At 44.7% G+C, this 22,288-nt stretch overlaps 1 protein-coding gene across 1 annotated transcript in view; it reads right to left on the bottom strand.

Moving 5' to 3' along the window:
* Positions 1-22,288, bottom strand: part of MYO5B (myosin VB) — a 152,398-nt gene that overhangs the window by 90,796 nt on the left and 39,314 nt on the right. Inside the window, exons 5-10 of the mRNA XM_080371670.1 lie at positions 10,989-11,145; positions 9,462-9,605; positions 8,444-8,525; positions 4,357-4,464; positions 2,085-2,194; positions 236-501 (exon numbers count right to left, since the gene is read on the bottom strand). Of these exons, the coding sequence (XP_080227796.1) occupies positions 236-501; positions 2,085-2,194; positions 4,357-4,464; positions 8,444-8,525; positions 9,462-9,605; positions 10,989-11,145 (867 nt within the window). The remainder of the gene's footprint in view (positions 1-235; positions 502-2,084; positions 2,195-4,356; positions 4,465-8,443; positions 8,526-9,461; positions 9,606-10,988; positions 11,146-22,288) is intronic.

Raw genomic sequence — 22,288 nt, 5'->3', positions numbered from 1 at the left:
AACTAAATCCCAAAAGCAAACACTCAAACAGATCTGTATGCACTGTTTCAAGGTCAGGGTTGTGCAACCTAAAGGAGGATCAAAACTGAAAAACACAAACAACTGCACTGTTTTGCACTCCTTTCTATTATTCCCATCACCTGCTGCAAGCCAAGGTCAAGCATGTGTTGCCACAAGGGTGAGACAAATCAGAAAGGACTAATTAAACAGCCTTAAAAGCAAAAAATATGCATACCCATATATATCGAGCACACCGATGAAGGAGTGCTGCTTGACGGTGGTGTGCATGGCCTTGTTGACATGCTGCACAATCCAACTGAAGAGTTGAGCATAGATGTGTTTGGCCAGGGCATTCCTGGCATTCACCACTTGCTGCACAGACATGCTCTTTACGTAGGTCTCGGTCATGGTGACGAGCTTGTAATGGCAAAGCCAGTGCTGCATCTGGCTGCACTCCACACCCAGCAAGCTGCAGAATTTGTTCAAGTGTTCATCCTCGCTCTAGGGGTAACAAGAAGCAAAGTCAGCAAGTTGGTGACACTCCAAAACTGCAGTTTAAATACTGAGTTCCCAGATCAGCACAAGAAGTTAGCAGTATTTCTTAACTATCTAGGGAAGTACTCTGTTCCTCTGGTTGGTAAGAAACAAAAAAGCAATGAGCACTCATCCAGTTGCACTACTTTTCATGGACATGGGTAACACTGCTTACAGAGAGCTCTGAACAGTGGTACACATATGGCTTTGCTCTGGCTGTTCTTAAGGTTTTGATTTTCAGAAAGAGCAGATTTCCACAATGACTGGCAACAGGAGAAAGCACTCTACCCCTCCTTGAGCTGCAACTACACATTCCTTCAGAGCAACCTTGAACAAGCCTTAAGTTAAAGCTTAGGGTATGCCATTACATCATGCCTTTTACAAACCAACTTAATTCGAATCACAAAGTTGCAAAATGTGCATTACCAGAAGGGCTTGTGTTTTGCATAATCAATAAAATGAACTTCATTTTTTCTAGTGCATTGTATTTTTCCCCCCTCAAAGACAGACAAGGCAGTTCTGAGTCTCTATTATGCTAAGATAGCAGGCACTGCCTCTTGGACAATGAGAAATCAATTTCCCTTTTCTCAGTGTAATAATACCTATCTAAAGGAAGTAAATTGTTTCCAGTTAGATACGAGCATGCACAGAAGCTGCATGGGTTTGGGGATGGAGAGAAAAATGCCTTTTAGAAGACCTCTAGGATGCTTTATTACTATGACATCTTTTTGACCATGGATTCAAAGTCATAACAGGATTGATTTAATACCTTGCAATTACATCTGAAAGTAATTAAACAACGTGAACACCATTACAGAACTCAACATTGTCAGAGCACACGACTTTCACATATCTGTGTTTCCAAATATCAAGTAAATTACCCCCAGCATCTAACTAATTGAGCACTCCATTATGTCAAGGGCAACACTAAAAGTGTGTGCAGAACTCATTTAAATACTTTAATTAGGAACAAACGACCCAGTCTAGGTTGCGGTGATAATTGATAGGACAGTATTTTCCATATAACTGCCTTTATTTTTGCCCTCCCTGAACAAACACAGAAACAGAAAAACCACCACTAAGGCATCTTTGGTCTTATGTATTCTGGCTAATTAACTGTGCAGTCCTTCTTTGCATACTGCATGGCCAGATTAAAAGCAGCAGCTACATGGCTTTGCCTATAGGAAAGTGGTTGTAGGGCATCTCACCTTCTCCTGGGGGAGTCACTGTTCCCCCAAGGTCCCCCAATGTGTATCAAGTCTTTCAAGAAAGCGGGAAAAGTTAAAAGATGGGTTGGGATGAAAGGTGGCAAGCAACCTTTGAATCATCTCGCTTATCGAATGGCTAGAGCAGAGAAATAATACACTATCTTCCAGGAAAAACTAAGCAACCAGGAAATTACACTGCATTTTCAAAAAAAGAAAAGAAAACCAGGGGAAAAAAAGGGCTTTCCATCAAAGGATACTGCTGTGAAGCCCAGCACACCCAATGTGGCTTAATTTATGAGCATACAAAGCTTCCCACATGCCCCACTCTTGCTGGTGACGTACCGATATGCTACAGGCATCGCCATCTTTTTCCACTTGGATTTCCACGTTCCCTAGGTGCAGAATGGCAGCAATTATCCTAAAAATGGTTGTCTGATGAGACTCCTTCACTCCTATGAGAACAATTGAGAGCTGACTGTCACAACAGAACGCAAACAGTCTTCACTGAAAATGCTTGCAGTGTTCAATTTCCTTCCCAGGCTGTAGGTTTTCAGAGTTATCAGACCTCTGCCAGTAAACACATCATAAACTCTCAGTAAAGTAAAAAATGACAGCAGAGACTGTGAGAGGAGCTCATGTAATTTCTTTACCCCTGTTGCTTGCCATTTTATCACAGCCAGGTTTAGTACTATTGCAAACATGCATGAAACCAAGGATGCTACTCCGTAATGATCAAACAGGATCAGAGCTATAAGGACTCTGCGGCTTCTACAGAACAAGGAGTTGCTTCTCTACAATCATAGTCCAACAGTGAGATCTAGCTGACAACTGAAGCACAAAAATCACAACTTATTCCCAGTGCCCCACAAACAGGAGAGAAAATTAAAGCCATGCAGGTGATGCACAACGCCTCCAGACCAGTGCTACAGCTGGGTGCAGCCAGTCACCAGGGAGGTGATGCGGAGCTCTGCCTTACTGTCCCCCCAGTGTCTCAACAGGAGCTACAAGTTGTGGGTCTTTGCTGGGGGTGTGAGATGTTATTGCTTTACATATTTTTTCTGGCAGACTTTTGCAGGCCTTCCCAGCAGAAGCTTTGCTCAGCAGCAGCCCGCACAGGGCTTTCTTGCCATATCTTGCATTTTTACATCCCATTTGGGTTTGTGTGTCCCTTTTGTGTTCAGTACTGGTGCCCTAATTATCCACCCAAAGTCTGAGGCATCACCTGCTGGCTTTTTGATTATCAAGAGCTTCCTCTTCTCTCTCGGGACTTTTCTGTTATCAGCACAGTGAAAAACGTTTTAAGGTTACTAAAAGGAGCAATGCTCTGCTGTTACTTGGCTCTCTTAATTAGAGTTAAGCCTGACTAGGGTGGGGATTTAAAAACACATCTGATTTCTCCTTGTTACACATAAAGGCAAGACTAGAAAGTGTAGCAGCAATTTCACCAGGCCCTGAACAGAAGCAGACAGAGCTGGGAAACATTGAAGGAAAACAGGGAAAGGCAGAGCCAGAGGAAGCATGTGAAGAGCAGAAAAACATCATCAAATTGGCAGCAAAGATGCTAACACAGTGCCTCACAGGGGAAGGAGACAAGGAGTCTGCTTAGGGAGGCAGAGAAGGGGACAAAGAAAGACTTGACCCTGGCAAGAAGGTAAGGAGAGCGTTCCTGGGTGATTACAGACCTGTAGGCAAGTCTGGAGCAACCCGTGGAGTCTCTTTTTGAGTAGTTAGCAGTTAGAAGTCACACAAGCCAGACTAGAGAAGGATAAACACAAGACCCCACTATCACCCCCTCAAAAAAGAGATCAAGCCCATCTAAAACACAAAGAGGATAAATTTGGGGGAAACACTTGCAGTTACAAAACTTGAAATGATTCCCCACGCTTGCTGCTGGCACAGTACAGTGGATGCGATACAGCGTTCGGGGGGATTTCACAGCTGGCTGTGAACACCAGGAGCTCCTCTCCCAACATATAAAATGCAGCAGAGACACCAAGACTTACCAGGATTTTAAAAACTGGTTTCAGATGAATACTAATAAACTGGGAAAGCTTTTCCCTGCAAAAATTGTTTTTCTTTTCAAACATTTGCTGCTGCAGGCAGGCTATGGCACTGCTCAACTGCAGCATGCACAGATGGTTGTTGCAGCAATAGATTTTGCAGCTGGCCATGCAAATGCAGACTCTGCACAGCAGGGATCTACTCGGACTCATTATTCCCAGGAATCAGCTACTCAATACAATACTGTGATGGTCCGAGAAGTGATGTCACCCTCAACCAAAATACAGACTGAATTGCAGAAAAATAGCTCTTTTCCTGCTTGTAAATAGGGTAAAAAATAACAAGTCAAAGCTGCAGCACAGCTTTGACTCCAGAATGGTTTGTTTAGGTGTCTCTTGAATTCAGTGTCCTCCATTTCACTGCTGCTTTGCAGACAACTGTAAAAAACACTTCTGCAGCTCATATGAAAGAACAAGGTAAAGTCAACCCAGTCAATAGGAACATGGATTTATACCTCTTAGTGTTACAGGAGAGCCATGTAATTCAGACAGAATTCTGAAAGCATTTGCAAGAGACTTCTGCTGGGAAGATTCCAAGAAGAGCAACCCCTTACCAAGCAGAGTGAAGGCATGTCTGGTTTTCTCAAAGTCATCAGCATCGTCCACACCATCAATAGACGTGTTATCTCCCTGAGAAGTGTAGAAAAAGTCTTCAGCACATGCTAGGAGAGAAAAGAGAGAAGAAATACATCAGCAAGCAGCACTCACCTGCTGCAGCCACTCCCTGAGGCATGCACTGGGGTGCTCCCTGTCCCCCATACTGCCCATCCTCAAAGGGCACCTGTTTCCTTTGAACAATAGTTTACTTAGAAATGAAGTATAACCTTGGTAAGTGACCGTTTAACTACTTCTTGTAGTGATGAAACCCCTTCCCCAGAGCTATAGTATATTTGGGATTCAAGTAACTGCTTCATTGTATGGGTGCAGGCTATTTCAAATACTGAGGTTACTACTTTTAGGGGGTTTTATCCTGTTTTACATACCCATGACCAGTGCAGACATTTTAACACTTTTCTCACCTACCACTTTAAACCCAGGGAGCAAAGTGAATGAAGCATAGCTCCATTTAAGCGTCCGTGCTTTAGCAAAGTTATTTCAGGATGACACAAAGCTAAAACCTACGGAAACCAAGAGGCATGCAAACACAGATACAAGAAGAGGTCGCAGGATTTATATCCACTTAAAGCTGCACGTACAATTGCCTCCCCTTCAAACAAGTGCTTACTTGAGGCCAAAACCATTAAGATATGTTAAAGCTTGGTCCCAGGGATGGCTGGGGTAGCCGAGGAGTGGACAGCTGCCCCATCCCACCCAGAATCCGTTCTCAGCACCAGCTTTAGCTCATTTCAAAATGGGTAGGAGTGACTTGCCAAGAAAAACTCAGAAAGACTGTTAACACTCAGAAACACATTTCCCAAGTATCACAAAAATAATGAGAAAAACAGCCTACTGTGTGTTCCACATCAGCCTGCTGGTAATCTTTAAAATCACTACAATCTGCACTTTTTTTGATTCACAGTGCTACCAGAAAGTCCCCAACCCTTCCCAGCCCTCCCACAGGCTTTTGCATTAGCTGTACTTTCAGGCTCTAAGAAAAACATTTAATTCTTTTTGGCATACAAAGCCCTGGGACCCAGAGGTTTCAGCAACTCTGCTCATTGCTGGAGCATCAGGAATAAGGGGCAGAAAATTCTGACTGGGATCAGAGAGCCAACGTCCATCCTGGTCCCGCTAGCACAACAGCAGCTCACAACAGAGCACGTGGCATTAACAGCTTGATGTTGCTGCATGTTGCCCTGCAAGGTGCATCCAGGTCTGGCAGTGGTTGATAGGACCAAGACATCAGCCTCCAATTTTAATCATCCACAATGGGATCCGTTTCTGCCTCAAGTCATCCCTGACGCCAATATAACTGACTCCAATATTTATATTTCAATATGTGTGCAATAATTTTAACAACCACAGAAACCCTTTGATTCACTGCAAGCAAATAAAATGTATTCCTGCTTTGTGCCGCTGCCCAGGCATCGTTAAGTTAGACACCACACTTCGAAAGGCACTGTGTTACACACAGGCTCCCACATCTTAAGTCAAATATTTACTTTCTAGTTTAAAATCAACCCTTTTGGATCGCTCTGACTGAGGAGCCAACATTTACTGGTTTGCTCTGCTGGCTCATATAATTTTAGAGACTCTATTTTCCAGCATTTTGCAATACAAAAGAAAGTAACAACAATTCTTTCTATGCACAAGACCCAAGGGAGAAGCAACAGCTCCTACTTTTGATATGGAAAAATAGACACCCTCCTCTGTCTAATAAAAAGTGGATTTCCACATCAAGGCACCTCTTGTTCTGTATAAGCCTTGGGAAGACAAGGTTGACAGATAAGATACAGCTTACATGACAAAGTAAGTTTGAGTTTTGACTAACCATCTCAAGATACAGGCTAGTAAATCTGAAGTGAAGCTGGCAATGAAGAAGATCCCTCAAAAGAAAGGAAAGTAAGTGAATTATGCACTTCTGCACTCACAGCACTAGTAATTCAACAGGTCAAAGCAGAGCCTGGTTCACTCCAACAAAAGCAGCTCATGGCATCCACATCCCCCAGAAGCCATCCCCACTGAGCATGTGAGCAACACTGCATCTTCCAGCTACGAAAACACTTCAGGGAGGTATTTTTAAGCTTTTGCAAGGTGACAGTGCAGGAAACACCAAAGACACACACCTTTCATTTTGGAGAGCATGACTTCTTTTTCCCTTGTTGCATTTCACCTGAATGCACAAGCAGTGGGTTGAGTGGATACATGTACACGCCCGTGACACAGGAAATGCACATGCACTACAGAAAAGTGCAGCTGCAGACTGACAGGCACCAACACATCAAATTTTGATTAGAAATTACCTAAGAGGACTTCTTTGTGGGCTAACGACACTGGTACCCACCACCTCCTACACCGCCAGCTTGAGACACTGAAGTTGAGAACCACAATCACAACAGCACAAAGATGTCCTGGGTGATGCACCAGGAGCGCAGAGCTCTCAACCTTCACTATTACAGTCACCTCAAATACAGATGATGCTTTTAGAGAGCCATGTTGAACAAGACTCGTATTTCCTCTGATCCACACGTTCCCAAGAAGAGAAAGGTGGTTTCACAGCTAGAGCTCTGCCACATCAGCTCATCTGCCAGACTGGGTTGAAATAATTTGTGCATGAATTTTAAGATGCCAGCAGACAACATCATCAATACTCAAAGTATCTTTGCAAAAATGAAGCATGTAAGCCCACAGCAGAAACTTTTGGAAGTGGCCAAAAGATGTGCTCTGGGGTCATACAAGCATGCAAGAGGACCAAACACAGGCTCTTTGACTGTAGCTGGGAAGCCACTGTCAGAAGAACTTCGTTTTGGGACCCCTACAGACTGAAAGGAGCCTCAGGTCCATCACAAGCCAGGTTTTATACTATGGCTAGTGCCCAGTGAATCACACAAAACCTTCACCTCCCACCCAGGTGTCCTGGGACAGACATTAAGGTTTACATCTAGACAGTCTTAGAAGTTATGTTATGCCTTAGCAAACTCCTGGATGTGGTTATCTGGTCTGGTGTCACTGGGGAAGAGTATGGACTGCAGTTTGGTAATATGCTGAGGTTTACCGGTGACAACAGGATGACAACAGGAACGCTTCCATTTCAGCACCGATACTCAGTAATTGTGACCAACGTGCCTATGGCAACCCAAAAGTCAAAGACAAACCCAGAATTACCCAGAAACTGAAAGCCTCTCTCTTGACCAGCTGACCAGCCACTCCTCTATAGCCACATAGTCTCCGTGAGACTGTAGCAGCAAGATGCTCTGCATTGGGATCACAACCTGCCTTGCTCACCATTTTAAATGCTTAAAAGCATGTTTTAAGCCTTACTTCTTTTAAGCAACAGCAGATATTGAAGATAAATAAATTACAAAACATCTCTGCACCCCCTGCTGCAAGTGCAAACTCTCTTAATCAGATGTCTTACAGAGATTTTGCTGCCAAGTCTGGGGAAAAAAACACAACTCTGGATACAACCCAGGAGTTAACCACTGAAAAAACATAACTGATTCAAAGGACACAACTGCTCCTGCCAAGACTCTGGCCAGATCAACCCACACTCACACTTGATATAAAATACACATCTTTATGTAAGTTTCATACAATATTAACACATGCTCTCCCTGCATCATCTGGCATCTACCACACGTGGTTGCACCGTGGTTCTGCAGGTAGCTTCTAGAAAACACACAGGTTTACTCCCTTCTCCCACCATGGCTAACCTCCAGCAACAGCTCCTGCCCACCAGCAGCACTTGGAGAAGCCTAACAGGGCTGACCAGTGCAACACAAACATCATGCACTTTATGCAGCATGCTGCTGCACAACAGAGGTGATAAGCACTGGTGTCTCATCCAAGGTGTCACATCCCCAAAGATGGCACAAGCAAACCTTGGCACCACAGGGGAGAAGCAGCCCTTCAAACACATCTCCTTTTACCTCCTCCCACTGAACAGGCACACACGACCCCATCACTGACCTGCATTTCCAACCCCACCACAATTTCCTGTTGCCATCACAACTAGGAGCACAGGGAGGTTGAAGTACTTACTTAGTCCAAGGTCTTTGAAATCTGGAAGACTTGCCGAGGCACAAAGCTGATAGAAGATGTGGTAGTTGCGCTCAGCCTCTGCCTACGGGGAAAACACTGTTACCAGAGGCACAAAGAGGTTACAGCAGTGCTCCCACCCTCAGCTCAGTGCCAGATGAGCCCAGGGCCACCCTGACCCCATCCCCTGCGTCCCACCATCAAGACTCCTTCAGTGCCAGCAAAAAGACTGGGACCTCTAGCCACCTAGGAGAACAGAGGTGCTAAGCTTTGCCCTGATCAGTGTGCATTGTCCATCTTGCAAATGTAATATATAACTTTACTACCTTCCATGCCTTAAGTTAGCTAGCAAGCACTGCACTGCAAACCGACAGTAATGTAAAAAGAAGTGGCCTATACTTGCAGCTTCCCAGCGTTGTTCGTTTTTAGGATTTTTGTAGTTGGGTTGTTTGCTTTTTTCTGTGCAAGGACAAAAATGTTTGCAGGTCCTTTTGAGCTGTATCTCAAGCACAAACCAGTAGAGCCTGAGCTGAGCCCTATGGACCCTAAGCATAAAAAAATCCACGGGATATGCTGCAGCAGATACATCAGCCTCCTCAGCCCTTTTCCTGCCTCTCCTCTGTCTTCAAACCTGAAGACTGTTGCCTGCAATTTATTCTTCCTGGGTTTTTACAAGGTTCAGTAGAGATCTCAGCAGCTGCCTACAGAAAAGCTTTCCATCTGGGCTGAGCATCCAGGCCAGAAGCAACAGTCCCTCATCAGGGCTCCAGCTTCCGGCAGATGTAGGGAACAACCAGAGGCCAACTAACAAGTCTCTCAGATACATATTCCTCCAGAATGAGGTCATCAGGTTGGGATCATCAAGAACAACTGCAAAATAAGCCTGAAAGATCTCTGGAAGCCATGTCTACCAGAAAAGCTGCTTTTGAAGTAATTTATCCATGGAGAAGACCTTGACTATGAAATTCCTGAGTAGAGCACCCAAAAGAAAGAAAAGAAGGAAAAAAGCACAACTCCTCACCTGGAATACAACTCGTGATTTTTCCAACAGGTATGTCCTCATGTTGGCACCAGTGATGCGGCTTCTCTTATCAAAGCCGATCTGAATGTATTTCCCAAAGCGACTGCTGTTGTCATTCCTCGTTGTTTTAGCATTTCCAATTGCCTGCATAAAACAAAATTAAACATTAATTTTAAATTTAATTTTTAAAAGTTTTTAAATATTTAAGTCTGTAATCAGTGTTATGTAAACAGTCATGGGAGTGTGGGCAACATTCTCATCTATTTCCAATAAAGACAAACAGGTTCCCTGTCCCCAGCACTTGGAAATTACCTCCAGAACTGAACATAGGCAAAAAAACTAGAGCAATAAAATTATGGGGTCATACAGAAAAATAGCATGCACTATGAATTTTTCCTAGGATGCTTTTAAGTGTTCCCAGGTATTGCAGCCATTTCACAGAGGCACAGGAGATGAGCAAGGAAAGGAGTAAAATAGCGTGAAGCCCGCACTGCAGCAGATCGAGTATCCTTGTTCTCTGCCAGCCATACACCTGTGTGGCTTTTCTTACTGCTCATCTGCACCATCACTTGTTTTACCCTTCCAGCTTGTACTCCACATCAGGCAGCACAGCGCTAGACCGTGCACGCTGCCTCTTGGGCTGGGTTTTCGTCCTGGATCAGCCACTACCTCCATGTCTATCAGACAATTTGGCCACAAGGCACTGAGGAAGCCTCCCTGAGAGATTAAGCCAAGCCTAAGATTAAGCACAGGACAATGTTATGCTCTGCTACAGCAGCACTGCTAGTCACACAGGTCTGAAGTGTTTAATGGACTTTGGAAAAGCCCAAATCTTGTCTTCATGCTGACTTGGATATTTTGCAAATGAAGGCACTCAGACTCCAAAAATGGGAGTTTAGGCACTCGGGTGCCTAATGGAAAAATGGAAAAATGGGGTTTAGGCACTCAAAAATTTGTTTTCACCATCTGATCACAGTGCAATGAAACAAAGATGCTTTCTCCCTTTCTTTTATATTTATAAAAGGAATTTTTTTCCATCAGAGCAGGGATTTCCCTCTAACGGGACTTGTTATTCTCCTATATGATGGATAGCAACAAAAAATTAACAAAAATAAAACTGTTGAAATATCTCAGATTAATCCCTTTCTTTTCTATTTCAGATCTGTATAATTAAAGAAGATTAGAAGGTACCACGTGGTGGCAAAAGAACAAGGAAGACTATAAAATACTAATGGTCCGGCAGCACTGCTCAGGCTCTCCACTCTGAAGCCCGCTCAAAGCCTGGCTCCTGGAGCCATGCTGGGGATGGACAGGCTCAGCTTTAAGACCATCAAATAGAGGAGCAATTGGGGTGGGCTAAATGGAGGCTACCAACGTATTTCTGCATTTTCATTCCAGCTCAGGGCTGCTGTGAGGCTGCAAATCGGGTCGGGCTCACAAGCCCCTATGGCTCTCACTGTTTTTGTGACTTCTGGAGAGAGACAGTGATCATTGCAAGCAGGACAAAGGAAATTATGCAGCTTTTACCTCCATAATTGGGTTTGATGCAAGGACTTTGGCTTCAATGTTGGTCTCGCTGGCAGAACCACCAACAGTTGCAAAGAAGTGCATGGCATGTTTGGCAGAGACTGTCTTTCCAGCACCCGACTCTCCACTCACGATGATGGACTGGTTCTTCTCATCCCTGTCATGACACAGAAGAAAAGCTTCTGTAAATTAATTTGTTCTCTTGTTAACAGTTCATTTGCATCATGTAACAATCTTCCATCTTCATATGTCTGCCTCCCTTGCCTTGTTGCCACCTACATTATGGATGGTGGATTTATTCTGGACTCTACCAGGTTAACAGTGAATAACACACTATTGTGACACATCTCAGCTAAAACATAAAGGACACTGAACATCTCCAAGGGCTTGCCGAGACAGCGGGAGATGAACCCCTGCATGAAGCACTGGTGCTTTCTTCACCCCTGGAGCACATAGCCCAGCGTTAGGAAGTCCACTGCTTACATGCTGCAATAACAAAACCTCTGCTGCCTGACATTTGTCTGGACAACTATTAACAGGCATTGGCTGAATATCAGCTTCCAATATTATATACTTAATTTTCCCCTCCAAGGTCTTCACTCAGGCATTTGAAACTTTGCTCAACAAAAAGGGCAACTAGTTGTGAAATTCGCTTAAGTAGAGTATTGCTGAGCTATTAAAACATAGATACCCAGAAATGTTCCTCTAATGCTCAAAATATGTTAAAAATATTGAAGTTGTGAAATCAAGCACCCTGAAATTAGGAAATAGCGGAAGTCATTTGATTCCCTATGCAATTAAATGAACCCAACATCTGGTTAAAACTTTGACAACAATAATACAAAGCATTCTCCGACATCAGACTCGCACCGTCTATTCATCCCTGAACCCTGAGTCACTGCTCCAAAACACAGAGGTATGTCTGGGACCAAGGGGTAAGAAAAAGAGAATAAAGAGTTTAAAAGCAATTCCTGGTAGACAGCACTAGGTCAAGTTTGTTCAGCTCCTGAAGCTCTGCAAAACAAAGTAGTTTCTAAGAGGGACTCATTTATTAACAGAGGGATCAGGCAGCCTTGCCCTCTCCAAGCACACACCAAATTTGCTTACAGACAGATAGACAGAGGTGTGCCAGCACCAGGGTAACAAAATCCAAGCAAATACACACCAGTTTTATCTGCACATATGAAAACGCTTTGCAGGAGTAGGAAGCATTATCCCAGCACCGAGGGGCTGGTGCAAACCCTTCTCTGGCTGTGATGGAAGCAGATGCCACTGCCCCATCCCTGGGCTGGTGCTGGGTCACGGGAGCAGCTCTGCCTCTCCGGGCTGCTCATGCCATCAGAGCCAGAGAAGACCACCTGATAGCTCCAGGGCACAGGACTTTGCATGGAGAAGTTGAGGGTGTGCCACCTCACGTAGCTTTTGAGCTTTGCACAGAGCACAAGACTCATTCAAATACCTTTTCCTACTTGCAAAATTAATCATTTATACACAAAAAAGCATTGCACAAGTCATCGTGGCTATATTAAATACCCAGCCCTTCCCATCACAGGTGTACAAGATGGTACCCACTAAATACATCCCAACAGTTAACCAGCTTAACGTGCTTGAGCTACAAGGCAGATGAAGGGCCAAGGCAGTAAGAGTAGCTCATTTCCAGGAGAGCTACACCTCTCTAGGCAAAGATCTGCCAGCAGTGGGAGCAAGTACCTCTGCTGCAGTGGGATGCATTCCCCAGAGCATCACTGGCACATGGCAAACCCAGCACCTCAGCAATTTGACCATGGGCTTTGGGAAGGAGAGAGTTTTCACTACAGGACTTCATATAAGCTCCCAAAATACCAGAGCTATTGGGGTAAGCTGTAAGTACATTATTGAGTGTGTTTTTAAATAAGATCAAACTAAACCACCCAGACTCTGCCTGGCTTTCATGAATTACAGCTGAATGCAAGCACACAAAATCCTATATACGAGTGCAACAATAAATTTACACCTTGCATTTTTCTTGACATCAAGAAAGACCATAAAAATGCATTTCAATTTAAGATACTCACTTCAAGTTTATACCAGCAAGAGATGAGAACAAAGACTAAATAATTGCCATATACCAACTTCACATTTTCAACAAAAATACAAATGTGCTGCAACATCACACCATTACTTTCCTCCACTGTCAGGCATACACTTCTTAATTCTTTCTAGGCTCAAGATAATTGGTTTAGGGGAAAAAAACTCAGTCAAGTTAAACATGTAACATTATGGTGCAAACCACAATTTTGCAACACTTCCAGCAGGAAAGGACTGGCAAGCTGATTTCCAGTTCTGTTTATATTTTTCAGGCACCTACTGACAAAGTACATCCCCAAGACAGCTCCACCGCTCTCCTGGGCATGAACCAGCCAAAAGGAAACAGGAACCTCCAACCACTCCAGCTCTGAGGCTGAGAAGCTTCACCTCCACTTTGATCATCTTCATGGACAACCACTTGCCGAGCTCGAGCAGTGAACATCCCATGCTGGCCATCAGTAGGATGCAACACATAAAACTCATGGCGGCTAAAAGAAAGGGGCAGACAGAGGCTTTGGCATGGGCTGCAAGCGCAGATAAACAGATTATCCTTCATCAGATGTGAGGGAAATGCAGAAGGAAGATGTGACAACCAAGACCTCTGCCAGCAAGCGCTGGCCCAGCAAATGGAACTCTGCAAAAGGTGGCTTGGCTTAGAGCTACACTTGCCTAAAAGTTACTTGAGAATTATTGCTTCTTACCCTTCTCAGCATGACAGGTACTGTCAAAGTGGCACATTTCAGAATACATTTTGCTACCACTTTTTTCTTTAAGCCAGAAAACGAAAACTACACCAGCCTGGGAGAGACTGTCCAGTTGAATGAAGCCAACAGAGCTCAAAAAAGAGGAACTACGCATTACCTGGCATGCAGTCAGCATTGCTACAAGATAGTATTTTGTAACCTGTCTTTTTTTTCTATTTGAGATTCATAACCAAGACCTCACATTACCAACTTTGACCTCTTTCATATTTCTCCGCATCAGCCGCAGGGGTGTGCCTGGTTGGAGGAGCCCATCCAAGGAGCTCTCCAGACCCACAGTCTCTGCAGGCTTCAGGTCTCATCACAAACTGCCTTTTATCTGGCATCCTGAGTGGTTTATTCCTCCCTCTGGCTTGTCTCTTTTTAAAAGTACCATCATTCTGCAGAAGACACTGAACCTAGTGACATAAATCACAGCCAGCACACTTACTGCTATTGCACTTGCTCTGCCAGGTCACGTTTTCATAGAGTTTCTCCAGAATTTGCCCTAATGGCTAATGTGCTGCTACATGAAATGGGTCAGGTAGGTTCTCTCCATGGCACAAGAAAACTTCTGGAGTTCTATTATATCAATAACATAAAACAAAATTTGAAAAAAAAAAAAAAAAAAAAAAAAAAAAAAGGTGCTCTCTTCCAAGCAAGACAGCAAGGCCACTCAAGCGCCTGCATTTCTAGTAACATGTCTCTTCTGTGGTTTTTTGGTGGAAAATGCACATTCAGACATTTCATTTCCTAATTCAAAGGATAAAGGCTACAGAGACTTTCCTTTTCCCTGTACAAGTTAACCAACTGTTGGTGTCAGCAGGGAAAGACAGATGAACCCCATGGAGCTGCTGGTAGCAAACAGTCTGCTCAGCGAGCAGAAATGGTTAAAACAAGGCAGGACTTGCTTGCACTCAGCACGGAATAAAAAATACTGAAATGGTTAGACATTGTGCAGGAGCCGTACACAACATGGCTGCTTGAAATACAGCCAATTTTGGCAGCATCAGCACAGAAGAAAGTTGTTATGGAAATAAAGCCTGGATGAAATGAAATGCTATGGGTGAATACCGGCTCAGCTGCAGCACGGCAATGATGCCACATCTAGTCCTGGGGCTTATATGGCCCCTGGGCACATCAGGGCTGCCACCGTGGCTTGTCATGCTGCTGCAACGTCCACCAGTGCTCTGCTCCCCGTGGCAAACAGCCCCCACAATGCACACATGCTGGCACACAACACGCTCACACTCATCCAGCGGTGCGGGGCGTGCAATGAGGATTAGGTTTCAGCGATGGCTGAAGGCGCTTTTCCCACCACATGCCACTGCTGCAGCTCAAAACTAGGCAGGAGCCACTTAAGGATGCAATTCCCCAACCTTCACCCCACGAGTTTGCAGCATTTTGCTTCTTCACTTAGAGCAGCTTTCCAAGACCACCCACAGCCTGGAAAACCAAAACCATGATCTGAGCTACAGCCTCCATCCATGAGAGAAGGTAAAAACCATCAAAGCACAGAAGCCCGATATTATTTCTTCAATGCAACGGGGCAAAAACAAGGAGGCAAAAGCACCTTCAAAGCTGCTATGCAGGTGAATGACACATTATTATTGTTTTATTTGCAGACATTTGTCACGTTACGAAGAATACCCACGAAGACTCTCACTTTTGGCCACACACACAGCAAGAGATGGGCGAGGTACCCAACCCAGCAAAGCAATGAAGGGAGTGACAGGAGTTTTCACTACATGTGAAAAAAATCACAGTATCACAGAACGGTTTGGGTGGGAAGGGACCTTCAAAGTCCCTGCAGCGCAGCCCCCTGCCATGGGCAGGGACACCTTCAGCTGGATCAGGTTGCTCAGAGCCCGTCCAGCCTGGCCTTGGATGTTCCCAGGGATGGGCCATCGGGCACCTCTCTGGGCCGCCTGTGCCAGTGCCTCACCACCCTCAGCGTAAAACATTTCTTCCTTCTATTTAGTACGAAAGTCTAGTAGATACCAGGGTTTTTTATTAATTGCCTGGGGCAATAAAGTCAGCTGTCTATGAAGAGGAAGGACACTTCAAACAGATACCTGTGCTGATTAGGACTAGCTGCTAATTACCAGCCTTTACATGGAGGAAATGGATTTCCCTGCTGGTTTAAGCAGTCAGTCCTTCATCTGCAGCAATGCAAAGAATACTGCTAGCCTCAGAGGTGCCTCCAAACAGCCTGGGAAAGGTGTGTATAAAAGTCCAAACTTCAAGCCCGCCCAGCTGGACATAGCTCTCCAACTACTAAAAGCTGCCCCCTTTCTGGTTGCATCAGAGCAATCGGAGATAAGACACTGCTCCGTATTTCAATACGTGGTTCTCAGCCTGGAAACGTCACTAGTCACTGTAATACATGATTTCCCATTCATTTACCTGATTAGTCAGGGCTAAACATCCCTGGAAGCCCTCAATGCAGGAAAATGGATGGTCAAGCCACAGCAACAGCAAAGGGGTTGAACACAAGGACAGCGATGGTTCCCACCACCAGTTCCCACCACCTCCATCTATCAGGAAGAGATAGGGGACACAGCACACACGTATACATCCAAGATCCCTAGCCTTCACTAACACTGCCTGAAAGCAAGAGAATTTGAAGACAAACATACCCCAAATGCTCTCCAGACCTAATTCAGAGTTTTTCCAAAGTCAGCTTTCTTTAAAGCAGTAATCTAAAGCACAAGAAGGGACCCAGAACTTATAGGACTTGTTTTCATAGTCATCTCTTCCAAAAACATCACCAGCAGCTTAAGCAAACCACGGCGCAATTTCATCTTCATCCCAGTGGCGAGAGCAAAACTAGTTGCACTGAAAACATGGCTCAACTGAGAGAAAAATACCCGAAAAATACCTGAAGCAAAAGAAGGCTGACCCAGACCCTGTGAATAATTACCAGGGGTCACGCCAGCTCTAATCTCGGATCTGACACTAATTCTCCACATCGTGGAACAAGTCCCTCCACCATGGAAATCATATTTAACCTACTTCTTTCAGGATGCTTGGAGGATTAGTGTCCATAAAGCAATCTGAAGATTAAAAATGCTTTAAGTACCATAGTTTGAATTTAGCCTGACCACAACAAGAACACCCACAAAGCCCCAAAGCACAGCAGGCTCTAATACACTTCTGTATTGACAGAGCTGTGCAAGCTAAAAACGAACATGGCTATTGTACTGCATTGTTAGCGAAACATAAAAATGCAATAATTTAATTACCGTTGGATTGCATCCCTCCAAGTGCTAATGACAGTGATGAAAAATTGGGGCTGCCTAACACAGCCTTGAAAGGAATAAACAGAAGTTGTACACTGTGAAGATAAAAATTAGAGTGTTGCAGCACTGTAACAACGGGAAGAGCTGCCACTGAAACACCCTCTGACACCAGGAATTGATCCCATTTCAGCAGGATAACTGGAATCTGGAGCAGCATCACTACTGAGAGTGGCAGCAGATTTTCTTGTTGGCTTTAACTTGGGTTTTTCTGAATACCACGCCTGGCATTGTCACTCAATGCAAATATGAGGACAGAACTTTGGGGTAGTCAGACTTTCCCCTCAGGGAACCTGAAGAAGATATTAATTCATCATCCAGGCACACAAGACTGTTTAAGGGCATACTTTCTGTTTGCATTATCAAACTTCGGCTGCAAATGCTTACTTTATGCTGCAGCTGCTGAAGTCAGCAGCGACATAAGGACAGCTTTTCAAGGGCTATATATTCATCCGGGTCTTTTTTTTGCACTGTATGTTTCATAAATAGCATGGATTACCCTATAAACTGCTTTTTCTTTTTTTTTCTTTTGGAGATAACTCACCATCCTTGGAGGTATTTATAAGATGTGTAGAAGTAGTGCTTAGGGACACAGTCTGGTGGTAGGCTTGGCAGTGCTGGGTTAACAGTTGGACTTGATCTTAAAGGTCTTTTCCAACCTAAATGATTCTATGATTCTTTTTATACAGTAGCTTATACTGATGGGTGAAAGTGAGTTTTCTCACCAGCAACCTACACCCACATGGAATACATCACAGCTCAAAACCACGTTTTGGCCAGAACCACTCCAGAGCTGCTGTAACCCTTCTCCATCCTGGTACCATTGCAACTGTAAAGATAATGCTGCACCTTAATGCAACAAACTAGAGAAAGAAAACAGCAATATCCCATTTCAGCAACGCCAAAGCCTGGTGTAACCTCACTCAGTTGTTGCAGGTGTCCCTGGGGATGTTATATCATGCACAGCCCACCCAGGGTCTTAGTCGAGAAGATGCATCAGGGATGATGTACCCCTCAGCATCCATCCTGTGCAGCTTTGGAGCCAATTTGTTCACACATCCCTGGGTTTCAGCAAGAAGCCAGAGAGAAAATGCAGGCTCGAATCTCCCAGTGCTGTGGAAAAGCCTAAAAGTACCAGTTTGGCCCTGAATAGGAAAGGATGAGCATGTGGCATGATGCTCAAAGAACAAGGAATATGCAAATCAACCTTATCTTTTGTGGCACTCACCAGCAGCACAAAGCATTACCTTCCCTCCATACATCATTAGTTAACATGCGTATCAATCTACGTTTCTAAGCTGAGATCAAATACCACGGTGCAAATTAAGATGTCTTTGCAGAGGTCAGACACCTTTTATGTGATGCTCCTGCAAACCAGTTACTCCTCCTGTGAGAGAGGTGGGAGTCCCACTGGACCCGGCTCATTAAGGTACTTTCTTCCCAGATTGCTTTGTACATCCAGCTGGAAATGCCCCTTCAATAGCAAGGAAAATCCTGCATACTCAAAGCTTCTGCAAAACGCTGTGCTGTCTCCAGTCCTTCCACCTATTCCTGAGGGCAGGCAGGAAGGACGACCTTCTCCCAGGATTTATGCTTTGCATACCCCATTGGGGAAAAATACAAGCTCCTCGGCTACGCTAAAACAAGGTCAGCAATTCTTTTGTGCTCTGTTTCTAAAGAGAGCAAAACACGCACCCAGCCAAATTTATTAGCTCTCTGGCATCCTGATGCTCTTGTCTGCACTGGGATCACACTACAGAGTGTCACTGGTTCTGGCCCAAACCACCTGCAAGCAGCTGGCCCCCGCAGAGCACTGCAGATGGAGGAGGTTTTGTACTGTCCCCTCCCAAAAGGCATCACACAGGGGCATGATTCAAGCAGACTTTCTTCTCACCAAGCTTGTGAGATGCTACACCTGGAAGTTCAGCTCTGCTGGCACCAGCACAAGTCAGTTGATCTTCCACCCCATGGCAGTCCCAGAAAGAAGGTCCTTCCTACAGACCTCATCACCTCAACCATCATCAACCACTGATGCTTGTAGAACTCTTACACTACCATCTAATTAATTACAGTTTATACACATCAAGAAAACCGCAAGAAGATTTTCAGAAACCAGCAGGACCATTTACTTTTGAGTGCACGCTCTAGGTTCTCCGTCCTGAAGTCTCCAACACTTCCACCAAGTATGTGGGACAGCAACGACTGAACACAAGGTGGGCAAGGGCAATCCTAAGTCTTTGTGCTCTGATGCGATTATGAAGCTTGTAAACACTTTTTTTGAATGTTTAACAATAGCGTCACAGCTTTCACACCTCAGAGCCTGAACAGTTCTCCTGCATCACGGCAGTAATTACGTGTCTGATGTTGCCTATTACAACTCCTTCCAAGTTGGTGATACTTCACACGCACAATCATTACTCTTAGTCAAGTACTGACCTTTCTGTATCTTAGGCTCTCCTATGCTAGTGCTGTCCCATTTTAAGTATTTATGATTTTCCTGTAAGAGATGTCTCATTTATGATTAAAGCTGCTAGGAATTAGCATCATTCTCATTCCAAACTGCCAAAAAGAAAAAAACGAGAAACTTAAAAAAAAAGGGGGGGGGCAGGGGGGAGATCATTTAGTTGGCCACTTACCACTTAACCTCAGAGCATCTCTGTCCCCTCCCATAGCAGGGCAAGTAAGACAAGAGGGTCTCTCCTCCAGTCCTTGGGAATCTCTCCTATTTTCTTTATGCCACCTCTGGAGAAGTTGCATCCAACTGCTTTTGGTCTACCACCAGCATGTTTATGGGACTGCACTTCCAAAACCTCTCCTCCTCCCTTTCCCACTTCTAACTAAACAGAAAAGATGCCCCTCAAGTTTCTCCCCTTCCTAAATTCAGGTTATTGAGGTTCACTGTTTCTCCTCCTGACCCTTTCTTTAGGCTAGGGCTCCAGTTTTGAGATGGTACCTGCTGTAAAGCCGTGCTGAGCTTCAGCACAGATCAGCCCTGCAGCTCGGTGCAAACCCCCGACCCAGCCTCATTCACCAGGAGACCCAAACCCTTCCCTGCCATTAATATAACACAGCATTCAGCCTTATTTATTGAGCCAGTCTGATTCCTCTTGCATCTCTGTCGGGGGTTAATCTCTCTTTTAACTCCTACCCGCTCTCTCATTGTATGGTTTTAAATCCTCTTGTAAAGCTTTACATTTGAAGTGCTATCAAAGGACACCCCCAACCATGCCCATACCTCTCCCCGCCTCTATTAGGTTATGGGCAGGGTCAATGCTGCAATTTTTGCTCTTTCCCAGCTCCAGCATCACACCCCACAGCAGAAAAGGCAGCAGTCATGGCCATGCACAGCTCCACCAGCACCTGTATTTCTGCAAGACAGACCATCTGTGTCGCATGCTGATGTAGCCAAGCTTTGACATATGCTTTTGCCAGTGCAATGCAAGACTTGGGCGTACTGACTTCCCACAAAAATGGAAAGCCGCTACTAAATAGTTACCCATCTGCACTCCAGGTGTTTGAGCATTTTGTGCCAGAAACAGCATGCCAGCAGCAGGGCTGAAAAGGGAAGACATGCTATTTCCATGTAACTTATAATTTAGGTATCACACAGTAGCTTCTGACCCTGGTTTGAATTGCATACACCAGGGGTTACCCAGTACCCACTGAGCTGCAGGTGAGACCAGCAGTCCAGATACACAGAAGCTGAACAATTCCACCAAATCACTCTTGCATTTCTTATTTTATTTCTTCTGCAAGAGCTATCAACAACACTGTGATGAGATCCTCACGCTGAGAAGGAAACTCCAGTCTAACCAACAGTTTACCAGAATACTTGCTTGCCCACCAGTGTTGCAAGGGTCAGTTAAGGTCTGCAGAGCCCTTTCACGTTCCTGGCAGAACGCTGAAATGGTCTACATTTCCAATTTAGCAGTTATACATGGATCAGATCAAGATATTTTTGTCTGACCACATGGAACAGCTTTGCACACATCATGCATCTGTGAAAGCATCAGCCTGATGGATACACAAGTGAATAAAGAGCGTGGCACTTCAGAGTCCATGTACTTCTTCAGAGGCTTTTGCAAGTCCTTTATTACCCAAGATCTTTTTCACTGTAAGATCTGAACATTGCACTTGTTTTGTATTTATCAGCTGACATGCACTGCTGCCACGTCATGTCAGTTAACAGGCCCACATATGGGATATAATGTTGATAGCACATCTGGATCTTGCCATGATAACTGGAAAACACATAGAATATACAAGCAAGGGGGTTAGGATGCTTTTGACATTTGATTTATGATTTGAGCAAAAGCCACCTTCACCACCTTCTCCCTGCTTTTGAAAGGTATTTGACAGCCTTAGGAAGGTTCTCCTGCCTTTCTCCTGCCCTATCACCCATAGCAATATTATTCACAATCACATATCTTTATCCCCTAGTGCTGTTCAATTTTGCATTTTATTAAGTATAATGTGTGACTTTAAAAAAAAAAAAAAAAAGACACTAAAACCCTCACTTGGACTAGCAAGTCCTGGCCTGTGTCCAAAGTGAACCCTATGGTACAAAAGGAAGAGACAGGGGCCAAAGACAGAAAAGCCACACAAATATAATCACTACTATGGCACACTGCAGAGATCTTCCCAACAGACTCAGCTCAGCACCGGGAGACAACGCTGTGTCTGCACTGACAAGCCAAGCTGGCTGAGGATAGCTGGGGAGAAGGAAAATGGGGCTGCAGACACAAAGGGGAATATCTAACTAAATATCTAACTGAAGTCCCCAAAGGCTGGGAACAGGAAGCTGGTGTTACACTGTCACCATGCAAAATTCAGGCGCCTCCATGGAGCTGGCACTAACTAATGGGATGTATCATCAAGAGGAACGTAGGCCAGGGCAAGAAGTGACGAACAATCCCTGCTCGTGCACAGAAAGCTGCTGGTCAGGCTGACTTCAGCAGAAACAAAGTTTCAAGCGTAATTCTTGCTGAACTCCAGGCTTCTGCCCACAGCAATGACACACAAGGAAATTAGAGCCACTTGCTGGGGTTTAGGCACACAAGGGTTCTTTTGTTCTTCTGTAAGAACAGCAAGAAGCAATCAGCCAGGGCACTGGCGGCTGTTCTGGCTCTCCAAGCAGTCCTGGATGTTCCCCCAAACAGTATGCTTTCCAGAGCACAAATGCCTTCCACAGCAC

Source organism: Falco punctatus (assembly GCF_963210335.1).
Source record: "Falco punctatus genome assembly, chromosome: Z".
Lineage (NCBI taxonomy): Eukaryota > Metazoa > Chordata > Aves > Falconiformes > Falconidae > Falco > Falco punctatus.
The sequence above is the reverse complement of the archived record's forward strand: the minus strand, read 5'-3'. Positions and strand labels throughout refer to the sequence as shown.